At 38.8% G+C, this 18,022-nt stretch overlaps 1 protein-coding gene across 4 annotated transcripts in view; it reads right to left on the reverse strand.

The window, feature by feature from the left end:
• The window catches only part of LOC109423620 (ankyrin repeat and fibronectin type-III domain-containing protein 1-like), a 324,977-nt gene that overhangs the window by 98,850 nt on the left and 208,105 nt on the right, over window positions 1-18,022 (reverse strand). For all 4 annotated transcript variants that reach the window (XM_062847175.1, XM_062847176.1, XM_062847174.1 and 1 more), the window contains one exon: window positions 2,612-2,797. In XM_062847175.1, the coding sequence (XP_062703159.1) occupies window positions 2,612-2,797 (186 nt within the window). The remainder of the gene's footprint in view (window positions 1-2,611; window positions 2,798-18,022) is intronic.

An 18,022-nucleotide genomic window follows, 5' to 3' on the forward strand; every position in this document is an offset into this window, starting at 1 on the left:
GACTTGTTCTCACACTTAATACTAAAACAGACAAGGCATGGTAGGTTTATTGTGGTGTAAGTGTGTGTCTTGCAGTGCGGAAGTAGTGCGAATATGTCGTGGTTATAATATGTAAACTGTTAAATAGCAAGCATAATAACTAATCAAAGGCGAATCAGACAAATTACCAAAACTGTAAAATTGCATTTAACAAAAGAACAAGATAAGTGAATATGTTTTCAATCAAATAAAAATCAATAAAAAGGTACAAACTGATTACACTCATTCCAAGAGGGTATTCTGCTTAGAGGGTTCGAAAAGTCGGTACAAGAGAATATAAAGATTTTCAAGTTACGGGAACATTCCAGAGTTGTTGCCTTCAATACAAAAAAAAAAACAAAAAAAAAAAAATTACATAATTGATGACTTCGAAGCTTTGTTATTGAAAATAAATGGATCGTAAAATAAAGTGGAAAACTACAGAGAGAGTCAATAAAAACAGAATAAACATAAATGCCATAATGAAAAAAAAAAATATATATAACAATTCGACAATGATTTTTCATAAGTGCCTAACTGACTTGATCGTCGACTCTCTCTTTCGCTAATAACTTGACCAAAACGAACAAAATCATTATTCTTTTTGTTTCTAAAGCAAAATGTAGTCATCCCCTTTGCATTTCAATCAAAAAAATTTGGGAAAACTCAATACACATTCGGTCATAACACAAAGAGAAGATCGATGAAAAGAAATCTAAAATGTCAGTTAGGCCCTAATGAAGAATCGTGTCGAATTATTCTAGAGAAAATGATGGCTTAACCAGGTGTCTCATTTTATTTCCGGCCAAGGATATGAATTCAATTGTCCAGGACTAATTCTTCAATAGAACGATACACTGGGATATGATGCATCTTCACTCATAAATTGATCCAAATGTATAAAAAAAAAACAAAAAAGAAATTAAAAGCGAAATAAGAACCTAAAAATGGTCAGTCAGTTGATAAAAAATTAAAAAAAAATTAGATCCGAAAATGAATAGTAAGAATAGAATAGGCACAGCTAAAAAATTAAATATACAGAAGCAAAAATGGAACATTTCAAATGAAATAAGGTGTGAAAATAATAGTGTCAAGAAAAAAAATAAATAAATAAAACTCACCTCTCTATTACACAACATGATGATTTTGATCTAAGCATTTCGGCTAATTTCAGTTCTTGGTTTGTTATAATTTTTATTTTTGAATATTCTGCACTTTCATATTTTCCCAAACAGGCTTCAATATTTGGGTTTCCAAGTATTTAAAACAAAAAAAATCGGATTTTTTTAGTTTTGTTGACATAGTACGATTTTTTAATGTTCTTAGGGATAATTTTATTCTCTGTGTAACTTTTAGGAAAATATAGTTTCAGAGTGTGTTCAATTCCAGTAAACTATTGTACTATGATAGAATGGTTGAGGAAAAATTCAAAATATGTCAATTGATTCGATTTAATACAAAAGAAACAATACATCTGGAAGGAGATCTAAACATCAAGTACTAGACGATTTTTCAAAAATGCGATTATGCTGCGGAAGACGTCAACAATCATTTCTAGAGTTGAAAATCTATCTATCAGCCACAAAAGTTTTGATTTCTCCAAAGAAAAATTATAAATATGCTCAAACTTGGATGTAAAAGGGTTAAAAAGATGAAAAAAAAACAAAAAAAAAAAAAAATAGAAAACTAGGAATTAGTTCATGGTTTGTTACGCGCAGCTTTATCAGGGTATATTGAACTAATGTTTGGTCAATACAACCCAAAAAGGCACGCTGATCGTGCATTGCGCCATCGTGGTGTGAAAATCCTAACATCTTAGGAGGGTGTAAAAAAGCGGAAATAAAGAAAAAAAAACAAAAAAAGGAGAAAAATAGAAATCAAACAATGGTCAGCTCTACCTTACTGAATTATGATGAAAGAGAGCACGATACAGGGTCAACCAGTTGAATTCAAATCTTCTTGTTCTTGGGCTAAAATTCCAACTGGAACAAAGCCTGCTTCTTAGCCTTGTGTTCTATGACAACTTCCACAGTTATTAACTGAGGACTTCCTTTGACAATGACCATTTCGCATATGTATAACGTTTGGCAGTCACGAAGATACTCTACGTCCAAGGAAGTCACGAACAGTTCTTTTACGAAATGTTCCTGGACCGACCGGGAATCGTACCCGTCACCGTCAGCATGGTCATGCTGTATACTCACGCCCTAACAGCTGTGGTTAGAGGAACCCTAATTCAAGTGCAAATGTTCAAAAGGAAATCAATTACATAAAAATCATGAAAACAAATCACATATTTCAAAAACAAGGAACAGAAATGCAAAATTCTGTGCAGAGCAAAATTCGTTGAAAAAGAATATTTTTTTTAACATAATGACAACATGAAAAATTATTGGTGAACTAAGGTGGTCTCTAAAATCACAAGTTTATAAAAATCTTTCTTTAAAAGGGAGAAAAATATATAAAAAATAGAAAAGCATGAGGCAGTTTTCCGAGAGAAACATAAAAGTTGATTTGCTTAAATAGATGATAAGAGACGTAAAAATGTAGTACATGAAGTCGACAGTAGAAAATCACAAAAAAAAAAACTTACTCGTATGGGCATTCTCGATGGCACCCTGTTGCAGTAGCATCTTTGTCATCGAGCGGTTATTGCTGAGAACGGCCACGTCCAGCGGTGAAAGACCGTCGCTGTTCAGACTGTTCACATCGACGTCGGTGCTCTCCAGAATGGTACGGGCCTTCTCCAGGTGACCATGCTCGACGGCCGCGAAGAGTGCTGGAAAAAGAAAAATGAAGAATAATACGTCATGAATCTGCTTATCTAGACAATTATATGTATGATTCAATCATTTTTCACCTGAAATATTAAAGACTGTCTTTGAGATAGGAAAAGCTTTTCATCAGAAGCGAACCAAGCTAGAAGCTTGTTAAAGCTTCGCCCAGAAGCTTGTAAAAGCTTCTTTCAGAAGCTTGTGAAAGCTTCTCCCGGAAGCTTGGAAAAGCTTCTTCCAGAAGTTTGGAAAAGCTGATGTGGCAATAAGCTTTATTCTCTGTAACCCGGATTTAAATCCGAGTTTGGAAAAGCTTCCTCCAGAAGCTTGAAAACGCTTCTCCCAGAAGCTTGGAAAAGCTTCTTCCAAATCTTGAAATAGCTTCTCCCAAATCCTTGGAAAAAATTCAAAGAAGCTTGGAAAAATTTCTCCTAGAAGCTTGGTAATACGTCGCGCAGATGCTTGAATAACTTCTTCCAAAATCTTCTCTCAGAAGCTTGGAAAGGCATCTTCCAGAAGTTTGAATAAAGCTTCTTTCAGAAGCTCGAAAAAGCTTTTCCCAGAAACTTGGAAAAGCTCATCGAAAAACGTTTAAAAACCATCTTTCAAAAGTTTGAAATAGCTCCTCTCAAAAGATTGGAAAGGCTTCTCCAAAAAGCTTGAATAAGCTTCTCCCTTAAGCTTGGAAAATCTTCTCCCAGAAGCTTACAAAAGTTACTCCCAAAAGTTCTGAAAAGTTTTTCACAGAAGCTTGGAAAAATTGCTTTCAAAAGCTTGAAAAAGCGTCTCCCAGAAATTGTGAAAAAGGCTTCTCCCAGAAGCTAGGAAATAGTTCTCCCAGAAGTTATAAAAGTTTCTTCCAGAATTTTGAAAAACTTTTTCCAGAAACTATAAAAAGCTTCCCCCAATAGCTTGGAAAAGTTTCACCCAGAAGCTTGTGAAAGTTTCTCTCAAATGTTCGGGACAGCTTTTCTTGCAATCTTGCAAAGGCTTCTTCTAAAAGCTTGGAATTTTTTTCCCAAAAGCTTGAAAAAGCTTCTCCAAGATTCTTCTCATAAGAAGCTTCATTAGCTTCTCATCAGAAGCTTGAAAAGCTTCTCATCAGAAGCTTGAAAAGCTTCTCAACAAAGCTTGCATAGTTCTCATCTGAAACTTGCGAAGTTTCACATGAAATTGTTGGGAAACAGCTCATAAGAAGCTTGGAAAGCTTCTCATTCAAAATTTGAAAATCCTCTCATCAGAAGCTTGGGAAGCTTTTCTTTAGACAAACCTAAAGCATGTAGACCTTGTCACCAGAAGCTTGGTAAGTTTCACATCAGAAGCTTGAATAGCTTCTAATCAGAAGCTTGGAAAGCTTCTTATAAGAAGGTATGGAAGCTTCTCACAGTTCCACAGTTTCCAGGAACTTAGAAAGTTTTTCATCAGAGTCTTAGAAAGTTTCTTTCATGAACTTTGATGAACTTTTCATCGGAAGCTTAAGCTTCTCATGCGAACTTTGCAAGCTGGAGAAATCTTGAAAAGATTCTTTCACCTTTTGATATCAATTCTGTGTTGATTTCCTTTCGTTTGTTCAAGCCAATCATATAAGATCAGTCTAGTTATTATCAACGTGGACGTAGGCATCTCGTCTACCGGGGCATGTCACGGATCGAAACCAAACTATAGGCAGTACATCCATACACATAAGTACACCTATATGAAGTGCCTCCCTGTCTTATTTGTTTTCAATTAAACACTTCGAAAACCCGAAGTGAGAGGCATCCAATTGCTGAGTATTTGCTTCTCTTGAGGTTTGTCTTCGTTAGGAGGTGTACATAGGTAGGTCTACCCAGTAGGTACGGTAGGCCGAGATGAAAAACAATTATGTTTCCTGGAGAGCAACTCAAGCAGCAAATAAATCTGTCTCGAAGTGGTTACAGAAATTGGAAACAAGATTGCAGGAATTGTACACCCGAGGGGATGAAATCACCTTTGCAAATTGATACGTCATTAAATGGGATGTAATTAAATGTTGAAGATAATAACTCAGCGCATACTTGTATCCATTGTTATGTGTGTCTCATCTAAAAGGTAAATAGGCATTTTTGTGCATCGTTGAAATTGAATTTGTCACTATTTGACATTTCAAAATGTCATTATTTTATTCTATTTGGTCAAGTGAAACAGCATACCTAAGCTGCGAATGGAGCTTTCTGGCTGCTTGCCACTTTGAACTTTATTGGAACTTTCAAGTCCTAGAAGTTCACTACAGTAGCATGATGTTCTTAGAAAACATTTTTTTTTGTCAATTTAGCGAAAAATAAATTTATGCAATTCAGTATCATAATTTCTATTTTATACTACTCATTTCTGTATCATAATATCCTACTTTCCGTAATGGTTCATTATGCAACTAAAACGAGTTACATAATGAAAAAAAGTTGCATAATTTTCATAATGCAACTCATTTGAGTTGCATTATGAACATTATGCAACTCAAATGAGTTGCATTATGAAAAAAATCATTGCATAATAGTTATTTATGCAACGAGTTGCAAAATGTGGATTTTTACAGCACTAGTCGTACATTTATCCAACGAGGCTTGCCGAGTTGGATAATTATGACGAGTACTGTAAAAATCGAGTTTTGCAACGAGTTGCATACAACATTTTTTGCAATGACAAAAACTATTCATTGGAATATGATGATTACCATCAGTATCATCGTACTTCCCGGTGACTCAATGGGAATACCCACGTGTTCCATCATGCTAGACATGAAATTTAAATCAAGCAAGCCGTGCTATTACCGTCACAGTTTTCCATGCTCTTTCCGCGGAGACCGTGGTTGTCAATCAAACAAATGCATTATGGTTCATAATGCAACCCAAATGAGTTGCATTATGAACCATAATGCAATTGTTTGATTCAGTAATGAAAAGTAGGCCGTAGTGATACTGAAACGGCAAGTGAAAAACAAATTTTATAGTGCAGAATCGCAAAAAAATGTTGTATGGAACTCGTTGCAAAATTTGATTTTTCAGCACTCTTCGTAATTATCCAACTCGGCAAGCCTCGTTGGATAAATGTACGACTCGTGCTGAAAAAATCAACTTTTTGCAACTCGTTACATAAATAACTATTATAAGTAAATTTTCATGAACAATACTTTTGAATTTACTAAATCAATAAACATGGAGTGTAAGTGAATAAAAATATGAATATGGATACGAACTGCTAGTCGCTACGTAAGAGTCCCACGCTCTATCATACCACCACAATTGCGATGAAGTGTACTGTGGTTGAAATCTGACTTGAATCAATTTATGCTAGAAAGTTCCATTCGGTACTTTATCTTAACTTCATGGAACATGGAAGTGCATTTTGTCATTTGAAGCGGAACGTTTTTTACTTGGGTGGAATGTCTTCCTTTATTTCTGACTGTATATCATCGTAAACAATTCATCCTGAGTATGAGATTCTCTTAGAATTCCTGAGCACAAATATGCATCTTGTGGAGTTAACGATTGGAATACACATATGCACCACAGACGATGGAATCGTAATTTATAAATATCAAAGAACAAATATTCGAAATAAAATGACTCCTAGAATTATATTACGAAAAATAATTAAGCACTTCAAATGCACATTAAAATATGACATTATAGTGGAATATTACAAATGCGTAATGAAATAGGACATCACATATGGACAAACATAACACAGAACATATATTTTGCCCTGTTACCCTAGTGGATAACAATTTCCGATGACAGGATGACGAGGTTTCATAAATGTTGTTGGTCCATCAGTTAATCCTGTAATAGTATTTTGTCTGGCAGGTTGCCTTTCGTTCGCAGCATTAGTTGCTTTCATAGCTTGAGTTTTGTGTAGGAATTTCTAATCCTAAGGGAGCATGCCGATTCGGGTTTCATCACTAGACTTCTATAACTTGAAGTCTGTGTCAGGGAAAGGTTTACATCTCTAGTACTTAATCGCGGTCCGAAATGGCCTGAATGTTGGCAATCGAAATAGGATTGCGGGCCTCTATTCTGCCAGAACCCTATAAATGTGCATTAACCCTTTATAAGTCAGTGGCAACTATATTGCCACCTTATACACATATTTTTTTTTCTGTTCATTTAGAAATTTTTTACAACTTCTGTTTTAAATGATGAATACATTAGGCCTTTGTGAACACTCATGATTTTTTTGAGCCATAACAAATATGAATGGGCTTTTTTAGGACAAAATGTCTCTCCAAAAACTGCCATTTTTGAGTGTATGAAGGTTTCTAAGCTCGAAATTCTGTTATGATGAGCGAATTAAAAATTGAATGATGGGGAATGAAACGCCCATGTTCCTTTTACTTGTGGACAAAATTTCAACTTGATTGCTTCATTACTTTTAGAAACTCAGTCTTTTGAAAAAATGTACTATAATAAATGGACATGTACTAAAATTGCCATGTCGCACATTGGAGTAAATCACATCAAAACCTGATCATAAGTGGAAAAACTCAAAATGAAGTAATTTCCGTTGTGTTTTTGCCAAGTGTAGTTATCGTGTAATCGTTTGACAGCTAAGCAGTGTACAAATGTTTTGTTTACGCTTATCAGAAGAGGTTAAGTGAAGCTGAAGTTTAGCCGTTTTCTTTGATATAACTCACAGCGCGTGCTAGTTTTGACCGTACAAAGTGAATGAAATTGATAGTCAATCAATTCAACAATGCAGTTTGTTAAAGAAGGTTAATGCTGTTATTCTGTTAATTTGAAACCCAAACAAATTGACGTTGAATTTACATACAATATATGAAAATATTGAAAAAAATATTTGATGGAATCCTTTACCGTACATTCAAAATGAAATAAGTTGATTTTCCGGCTGTTTCCGGAAAATCTGCGTTTAGTGTATGATAAAACTATTGTTCCTCTTTCAAATGCAGAAAGAAAACCTTCCGGATGTTTCCGATTTCAAAAGTTGCAACACTTTGAAAAAATCGTGATAATTATATTATTATATGATATTATTTGCCTTAAAACACTATTTGGCCCTCTGAACGTATTTTTACTGAAAACTAGAACTCAACAGCTTTCAAGCAAAAAAAAGAAGTTTAAAATCGGTCAACTGGTTCAAAAGTTGTGATTTTTTGAAAAATTTGAGTTTTGAAAAATCTTGACTTTTACAATCATAAAATTGGTCACCCTAATGACGAATTAAAAAAATACGAAAACTATGAAATACGTTTCATTACTAATTTGGGTTGCATTTGGGTTGTGAAAATGCGTCAAAATAATTTTGATCAGTTTTGATGTACTAGGTGCTCCACTGTGTGTCGTCCAAAATAATTGACCAATCGAGTTCAAATCCACACAAGTACCTCATGAATATTAAGACAATAACCTGTCAAAAAATCAGCATGATTGATTAACGCATCACAAAATAACAACATTTTAAACTTTGTTGACAAAAGGTTCAAATTTAGACCATTTTTTTTATACAAAATCGACCATCGATTTTTTTTGACAATAAAAACGTTTCTGTTCATTACACCACATGTACTTAATATTCCAAAGTAGAACGAGTGGATTCCGAGCCTGGTTCTCTCGGCCTTATAAAGGGTTAACACTAGGGGAATATTTACAAGTTAATATACGACATTCAACACAAAAATAAAACTGTTAATAATTACACTAAGGTTTTTTTTTACACGGAGGATACGTACCGTGTAAAAAATACCGTGCTAATTCGGGAACCCGTGTAAAAAACTGAGGGAAATCTGAATATATTTGAAATGTCCTTACCTTCAGATATCCGAGGATTGTTTTAGAGAGTAAATAAGGAAATGGAAGGAGGTAGCAGCAAGGGTTGAATCTAGGGGTTAGTGGGGAAGGGGACAAGAGATGGGTTATGGGGAGCAGAGTGCATACTGTTTCTAAGGAAGATCGCAGAGGATATTTTGAGGTGTTAAGGACTGTTTAGACGGACGAAGCGAAGGATCAAGGAGACTGTCAACATCCCACAGGTCTGTGGAGCAAGTTGGTGTAGAGAAAAATGTTCCAGGACACCCAACAACTTCCGCGAGTAAAGGCTTTAATATCGACGAGCGTAATCGATTGATTGTTGTTATATTACTGATACTGTGCAACATCCCACAGGTCTATGGAGCATTGTTCTGTAAATAAATAATTTTCAAACACGACCTCCAATTTTGATCTCCAAGAAATTCCGCGAGTAAGCCTGAAAATCTACAAACATAGCCAATGGTTTCTTGCTACATTACCGATGCGTTGTAACATCCTACAGGTCTATTTACCATTTTTCTATAAGGAAATACTTTTCAAAGATGTTCTAGGTCTTCCAAGAACTTCCATGAGTAAAGAACTGAAGATCTTAAAGCGTTATCAATGGTTTGTTGTCATATTACTGTTGCGGTGTAACATCCTACAGGTCCATTGAGCATTTTGCTGAAGAGAATTAATTTCCAAAGTTATGCTTGGTCTATCATGAACTTCTGCGGATTAAGGCCTTAAGATCTATAAGCGTAATCAATGGTTTGTTGTTACATTACTGATACGTTGTAACATCCTACAGGTCTATGAACCATTTTCTGTAAGGAACTAATTTTCAAAGATGTTCTTAATCCTCCAAGAACTTCCACGAGTAAAGACCTGAAGATCTGCATGGTTTGTTGTCACATTACTGATGTATGTATGCGAGTATATTTGATGTGCAGATTGTTTTTTTTTTTGCTACGGAGTTACATGTTTGGAAACTAAAATGTTTACTCATGTTTTCTTGAATAATAACCTTTGAATATACTGGAAGGTCAGTAACGCTAATGCTATATTAAAGTTGTAAAATGATATGAAAGGAAAGAATTTTTCTCGAATTTAAATAAATGAACAGTGATGTGGATTTTTTATTTGTGATTGAATATATCAATCAATTTAAGTCCAAATTCATGATGCCCGATTAAATACGAGTTTTCAGTTCCAGAAAATGTTGGTGCATGATATGGTGGATTTTCTTTGATAATGCAAATTTGCTTAAGTTGATTAAAAATCGTCGTTAAGTTTCAAGGAGTACATTAATGCATTTATAAAAAAAACTATCAAACTTAGTGCTCTTATCAATTACAACTGGCCAAATAATCGATGTATTCAACATTCCTAAAAATAGTATGGGTGAGCAATGATTACTGAGTATTGAGCACGCAAGAGTAAGGACTGTGAAGTAAGCAGTGCGTAGTGAAGAATGAGTAGTGAAGTGCAAGAAGCGAAAAAAATCTAATGAGGAATAACCAGTGAAAAGTAAAACCTGTGAGAAGTAAGTAGTGTAAAAAGTGAGAGTCGGGAATATATCAGTAGGGAATATGAAGCACTGAGAAATGTAACGTGAGGAGTGAGCAGCGAAGAGTGGAAAATGGGTAGTTAGAAAAGAGAAGTGAGGAGTGAGTAGTGAAAATGGAGAAGCGAATTGTAGAGAATGATAAGAAAAGTACTGACCTCATTGGTCAGGAATGAGAGGAATGAAAAGGGAGTAATAAGAAGTGAGCAGTAAAGAGCCAGGGGTGAGAAGTAAGCACGTAGGAGTGAACATTGAAAAGTGAAGAGTGAGAAGCGTGAACCAGCTAATAATGAAGAGAAAGATGTGAAAAATAATGAGAGACGAGTGTGCAGCACTGAGGAGTGACACATGAAAAATGAGAAGTGAGTAATCAATGTACTGATTACTGATTACCCATTGGGTAATGTTGAGTTGCACGTACACGAGCGCAGAAACACCTTTGGAAATCTATGTGCTTTGTAAGTTAAGGTTATTTCAGAAAAAAAAAATCCGTTTATTGGACGCAGTGACTTAATATTTCAGGGGGAGGAAAAAAAGTTGAGATTCTTGACTATTCCTATCTAATATTTGAAAAGGAAATCAACATCGATATTCAACGACTATTCGTCGATATTGTTTCAAAAGTATGTACCCATATTTTGTGGGTTTCCATGGATTTTCTAAACCGGAAGCTGCCATGTTGGACTAGTACTAGTATGTACTCGAATTTTCAAAAACATTTATAGCTAGATTTTCTTTTTTCCCACACAATCAATCTAGTAAAAACAAATAAGAGAAAGAGAGAGATGGAAGGGTATTTGCCTCGTCTTCCATCCCGCTTTTTGTTTTCTTCATCAAGGAGAATGAGTGATAAATAAAAAGAAGCTGAATACACCAATGAAATTCAAAAAAATCACCGGGAATGCCGAAATTCCCTAATGTGAACCCTGGATATTCGTCATGAATCCTGAAATAGCATCCGGGAAATTCACCATGGGACTGCTTATGATGCGAACTGGAACATGACGTGGATTTGCTGAAAAACTGCTTAGAAAAGTCTTCTCCAGGCAGCTTAAAAAAACATAATTCGAAGAGAGAGAGAGACGTCAAGTGGACATTTTAAACTTTTCGAAATAATTTCGGATTTTAGTATAAACAGAACTTACAGTGGAATTTCCTCAGTAAGTCTGCCTAAAATAATTAAAAAATCATTTCCTTTCAAAAAATGCCAAGAATTTTGCCCAATCCCAGAAAATTCTAGCGGAAATTTCATGACAACAACTTCTTTTTAAAGCTTAGTTTCCTGCTCCCAAGTAGAGCGCTCAAGTAAAATTCCTCCTTTTTCCGTAAGTAATTTTGACATTTGTTTAACTGACAGCATTTTAACGAAACGATGCTGTAAGAAGGATGTGAAAGAAAAGGGCACCAGGTTGTTTATGATTTGGACTTGAAGAAATTTCGTTCGTTTCCTCAGGAAATGTTGTGTGGGGAAAATGATTTAATTTATAACTTTGGGTGGGCTTCTGGGGAAAATTAAGACTTACTTTCGCACTACAGTGGGAGGAATTCTGCTGGGTCTCTGACGGTTACTTCATGGAGTTCTTGAAGAAATACTGGGACAAAGCTTCACAGGGAATTGAATGGAAAGGATCGAAGGATTCTTTGTGATGAATCTTCTGTCGTTCCGTACGAAGGTTTTTCTTTGAGATTTCGCAGAAAATTCTCTTGAAATTCTTCCAGGTGCTCCACCAGAAAATCCACCCGGAGTTCGCTGGGGATTGTCTTAAAATGTCTCTGAGATTTTCGTAAGAAGTTCTACAAAAAATCCATCCATGAGGAATTTCCGTAGTATTTTTTCCGGGTTCACTCAGATATTTATTCAGATTCTCGCAGAAATTCCTTCCGGGAGCATTCCAAGAGTTCCTTCTAGGACTTCTACAGGAATGCATTCTAAAATTTCTCCAGTAATTCCTCCAAACATTCCTCCAGAAATTTCTCTGGAAATTCCTGCAGGAACTCCTCCGAAGATTTTGTTGGAAATTCCTCGGGGAAAACCTTTCGGAGATTCCTCCAAAAGATCCTCCTAAAAATCCTCCGGAAATTATTTCGGAGATTCCTCCAGAAATTTTTCCCGGAATTCCTCCGGAGATTCCTCCAGGAATTCCTCCAGAAATTTCTCCGAGGACTTCTCCAGGAATTCCTCCGAGGATTCCTTCAGAAATTCCTCCGAGGATTGCTCCAGGAATTTCTCCGAGGATTCCTCCAGGAATTCCTCCGAAAATTCCTCCCGGATTATCTCCGCCAATTTTTCCAGGAATTCCTCTGAGGATTCCTTCAGGAATTTCTTTGGGGATGCCTCCGGATTATCTTTGCTGATTTCTCCAGGAACTCTTCCGATGTTTCCTCCAGGAATTCCTCCGGAGATCCCTCCAAAAAATATTCCGGAGATTCCTCATTCAACTCCTCCGGAGATTCCTCCAGAAATACCTCCTTGAAATTTCTCAAATAATAATTCCTCTAAAGATTCCTCAAATTATAATTCCTCTAAAGATTCCTCGAGAAATTCGTCCTAGAATTCCTCCAGAAATTCCTACTGGAACTCCTCCAGAAATTCCTCCCGGAATTCCTCCGGAGATTTCTCCAGGAATTCCACCGGAGATTCCTCCAGGAATTCCTCCGGTGATTCCTCCAGGAATTCCCCCAAAAATTCCTGCAGTAATTTCTGGAGGAATCTCCAGAGAAATTCCTGGAGGAATCTCCGGAGAAATTCCTGGAAGAATCCCCGGAGGAATCTCCGGAGGAATTCCTGGAGGAATCTCCGGTGCAATTCCTGGAGAAATCTCCGGAGGAATTATTGGAAGAATCTCCGGAGGAATTATTGGAAAAATCTTAGAAGGAATTTTTGGAGATTTGCTCCAGAAGATCCTCTGGTGATTGCTCAAGAAATTGCTTCGGGGATTTCTCCGGTAAATTTCTCCAGGAATCCATCCGGGGATTCTCGGGGAAGTCCTGCAGGAATTCTGGAAGAATTGCACGAGAATTTCAGAGGAACTCCTGGAAAATTTCCCGAAGAAGTCATGGTGGAATTATTAGTGAACTTCTGGTGGATTTACCGAGGTAATTTTAGATGAGTTCCTGGAAAACTCCTTGGGGAGTTTCCTGGAAACTCATTGGGGAATTCCAGGGGATTTTCTGCAAGAATTCCCGAGGAACTCCTACAAGAAATCACCGGGAACTCTAACAGAAATTCTCAAAAATCCCCTTGATGAATTCCCGAAGAACTCCTGGAAGGGTTTCTGGGGAACTCCTGGATATACTCCTCAAGGAATTAACGAGGAACTTCTGGAGGCATACCCGGGAACTCTCGGAAGTTTTATCGGGGATTTCCTAGAGGAATTTTCGGAACACTCCTTGAGGAATTCTCGGGGAACTCCCTGGAGGAAAGGCCGGTGAACTTCTGGAGGAATTTCCGGAGACCTCCTGGAAGAACTCCCACGGGAATTTCCGGGAAACTCCGGAGGAATTCCTGATAATCTTCTGGAGGATGAACTGGAGGAGAACTTCTGGATGAATTCCTGTGAACTCCTGGGGGACATTCAAGAAGAATTATCGAGGAACTCCTGAGAGAACTCTTTTAGGAATTTTCGAGAACTAGACAGCTTGTTCCTGGAATTAAGAGCTATTTTCATGAGGAACTCAAAAACTCCATCTTTCCAAAACTCCCAGAGTCCCGAACTTCCTTTTGAAATCATTAGCTTCTCTTGGACCGACAGCTTCTTTGAAGAACTTGAGGAGCTTCGCCGAATTATTAGTTTTTTTTTATAGTATTTCCCGCTTCCTGCAGAATCTCGGACAATACCCGGACTTCTATAAAATCATAACTTTCTTTTATGAGAATGGAATTCTTGGAATTTCCTTCCGTATTAACTTCTTTATATCTCATGGATTGACCAGGTAGTTCGTTCTTAAAATCTTTGGATTTTTACTGCACTAATTTTCTCTCTATAACCCCATTATCGAACCCAAGATCGTCCCACAATTACCACCGATAGAGCGAAACAGAGCAAGGGCAATACTGCAGATTCTCACATAATTACTTTCTTCCAGGAAACAAACTTATTCATCAAACTGAAGTTGTTTTGAAATAAACCGCAGGAAATCCACGCTCATTGCGTTTTGCCGCAGCGGCAGAGTTGCGGAATTTTTTTGAGTACATACCACAGTGCTTCCGTATTTTTTTGCACTTCAAACCGATGTTTTATCTTGAGTTCTTCCCTTGCCAAATATTTACCCTTGTGTACTATAGGCCTAAGGCCCCTGTGTACTAACAGCTTAATGCACACTAATGTCTTTGGTGCGAAAGAAGAAACAAAAAGAAAGAGAAATGTCCCTTTTACTCACGGAATAATACATCGACATATTTTTCCGTATACGGAAAATTAACAACATGACTGACAGCATTGCATGACAGTGCCATCTGTTGGCAAATCTTTTTGGCTGCGAATTACTTATCAACTGCGAACGCTAAAGTAATTTTGATTGCAAAAGTTTTACTTGACCATTACTTGTCCTATCCTTTTACACAGTACTTACCAGGTGGAAACTAGCCATAACCCTTGAAATGACAGGACGGTCCAATATTTTTCAAATATCGAGATTTCAGTGGTTTTTCAAGCTGCTGAAATTTTGTATACATCAAGGGGAATAGTTGTACTGACTATAAGATGTATTGATGGACATCCCTCTTCACCCTATTGATGGGGTGTCGGAATAGATGTTTTTTTTTGTTCCATAAAATTGTTTACATTCATGATCTTTGTCATTGAAATATAGATTACGGAGATCCTTGATGTCCGAATTACATCGGTGATCACGTCCAATAAACCGAGATCACCTCAAGGCCTCCAAGACGTTATGGAATTTCTGTAACCGCCTGAATGTAAGCGCCTATTGTAATGAATTCATGGGGCAATCATGCAAAATAGTCTTAAAGCCGCAGCTGGTTTAGGTTTGTTTGGACGCTCTAGGATATCCAAACTATCCTGGAGTTAACACTTACATGAACAACAAGATCCGCAGCTGACCGCAGCTCCAATTCAATATATCTTTGCGGCTTTTGACCGTTATATTCTGATTCGCGTTGTAATTGAACAATAAGTACTTTTTACGGTTTTAAGATGATTCAAGGTTGGCAAAATGTCCTGAAGTTCTTCAGGTCCTCCTCGAGCATGGTCCATGTCTCGTGTCCGTAGAGGTGCACCGGTCTTATTAGCGTTTTGTACAAGGTGCATTTGGAGCGTGGGTGAATCTTTTTCGACCGCAGTTTCTTCTGGAGCCCGTAGTAGGCCTCGCCTTCCGCTGATGATGCGCCTCCGAATTTCACGACTCACGTTGTTGTCAGCCTTCAGTAAGGATCTGAGGTAGACGAATTCCTCCACCACCTCGAAAGTATCCCCGTCTATCGTAACATTACTACCCAGACGGATCCGGTCGTGTTCGGTTCCGCCTACCAGCATGTACTTTGTTTTTGAGGCATTCACCATCAGTCCGACCTTTGCTGCTTCGCGTTTCAGGCGGGTGCACAACTCTGCCACCGTTCCAAATATCCTGGCGATAATGTCCATGTCGTACGCAAAGCACACGAATTGACTGGATTTTGTGAAAATCGTTCCCCGGCTGTTGAGCCCTGCTCGTCGCATCACACCTTCCAGAACGATGTTGAAGAGTAGGCATGAGAGTCCATCACCTTGCCGAAGTCCCCGGCGAGATTCGAATGAACTGGATAGTACACCCGAAACCCTTACGCAGTTTTGCACACCGTCCATCGTTGCTTTTATCAGTCTAGTCAGCTTCCCAGGGAAGCCGTTTTTGTTCATGATTCTGCATAGCTCTGCGCGGTCGATACTGTCGTATGCCGCTTTGAAGTCGATGAACAGGTGATGCGTTGGGACCTGGTATTCACGGCATTTCTGGAGGATTTGCCGTACTGTGAAGATCTGGTCCGTTGTCGACTGGCCGTCGATGAAGCCGGCTTGATAAGTTTTCACGAACTCATTCGTTTTCGGTGACAGACGACGGAAGATGATCTGGGATTGCACTTTGTAGGCAGCATTCGAAATAGTGATCGCCCTGAAGTTCTTACGTTCCAAATGTTCGCCTTTCTTGTGAATGGGGCAGATTACCCCTTCCTTTCACTCCTTCGGTAGTTGTTCGGTTTCCCAGATCCTGACTATCAGCCGATGCAGACAGGTGGTCAACTTTTCTGGGTTCATCTTGTTGGTTTTGAGATGGTGAATGGCATCCTTAATTTCCCTCAGCGTGGGAGTTGGTTCATTTCTGTCCTCCGCAGTACTGGCGTCGTCGTTTCTTCCGTTGCCGTGGTCTCCCGTGCCTACGTTCTCCACGCCATTCAGGTGCTGATGGAAGTGCTACTTCCACCTTTCGATCACCTCACGTCCGTCCATCAAGAGGCCTCCGTCTTTATCCCTGCATATTTCGGCTCGCGGCACAAAGCCGTTGCGAGATGCGTAGAGCTTCTAAAAGAACTTCTATGTTTCTTGGGAACGGCACAGCAGTTCCATTTCTTCGCACTCCGCATGTTCCAGGCGGCGTTTTTTTTTTCTCCCGAAAGAGGCGGGTCTGCTGTTTCTGGTTCTGTTTGTAACGTTCCACGTTCTGTCGGGTCCCTTGCTGCAGCATTACCACCCTCGCTGCGTTCTTCTCCTCCAAACCCGTTGGTTCTGCACTCTTCGTCGAACCATTCGTTCCGTCGATTCCGTTCCACTTACCCGATGGTGCTCTCGGCTGCGTCGTTGATGGCTGCTTTCACTGTACTCCAGCAGTCCTCTAGGGGGGGGGGCCTAATCGAGCTCGCACTCGTCTGGGCGTCTGAGCGTTCAAATCTCCTATGATGATCTTGACGTCGTGACTTGGGCAGCGATCGTACTCGCGTTCGAGCTGCGCGTAAAATGCGTCCTTGTCATCATCAGTGCTTCCGGAGTGTGGGCTGTGCACGTTTATTATGCTGAAGTTGAAGAATCGGCCCTTGATCCTCAACCTGCACATTCTTTCGACGATCGGCCACCAACCGATCACGCGCCTCTGCATATCACCCATCACGATGAAAGCTGTTCCCAGCTCGCGTGTGTTGCCGCAGCTCTGGTAGATGGTATGATTATCTCTAATCGGATCCTGTCTAACACACCTTCTGCAGAGCTACGATGCCGAACCCGTGGTCCTTCAGTAGATGGGCGAGTATGCGGGTGCTCCTAATGAAGTTGAGAAATCGGCAGTTCCACGTACCGAGTTTCCAATCGCAAGTCATTTTTTGTTCGCTGGGGTCGTTGCCGTTGGTCTCGGTTCGTATTATCCTGTTGCTGGTTTTCCGTTTCTATGGTATTTCACGGCTGGCTCGTAGGGCCTGACACCTCCTACTTTGCGGATGACTACAGTGCACGTCAGTTGAGGTTAAAGTCCTTCCCTGGCACTCGGACGTAGATCAGCCGCCCTTAACATGGGGATCAGACTCTGTTGTGAGCCTCCTGTAGAACAGACGCTCAGGTTTGATTATTTAGATTTTGTACAGTACGATGGATAACCTCAGGCGTAAAACGGAATTGCGGTAGATTATGTAGATCTCAAAACTTCAGAGCTTCCGGGCGTTTTTTGAAACCTTAAAATGTCTGGCAAACGTGAACAAGACTTTTCCATGCACTCCGGAACACCCCAAACAACAGCAGAGGTGAGTCGCGAGCATAGATTGAACTGCGATTGTGATAGATTCCGCAGAACTTGAAGTCCTGAATTCCAGAACATTTTGCATACCTTATAATGTCGTACAACTTCAAAAAGATCTTCTCGTAGAATTGCGAAGTACCATGGCTTACAATGACCGCGATTCGCAATCATATATTATATGG

The sequence above is a fragment of the Aedes albopictus genome, chromosome 1 (genome assembly GCF_035046485.1).
Source record: "Aedes albopictus strain Foshan chromosome 1, AalbF5, whole genome shotgun sequence".
NCBI lineage: Eukaryota > Metazoa > Arthropoda > Insecta > Diptera > Culicidae > Aedes > Aedes albopictus.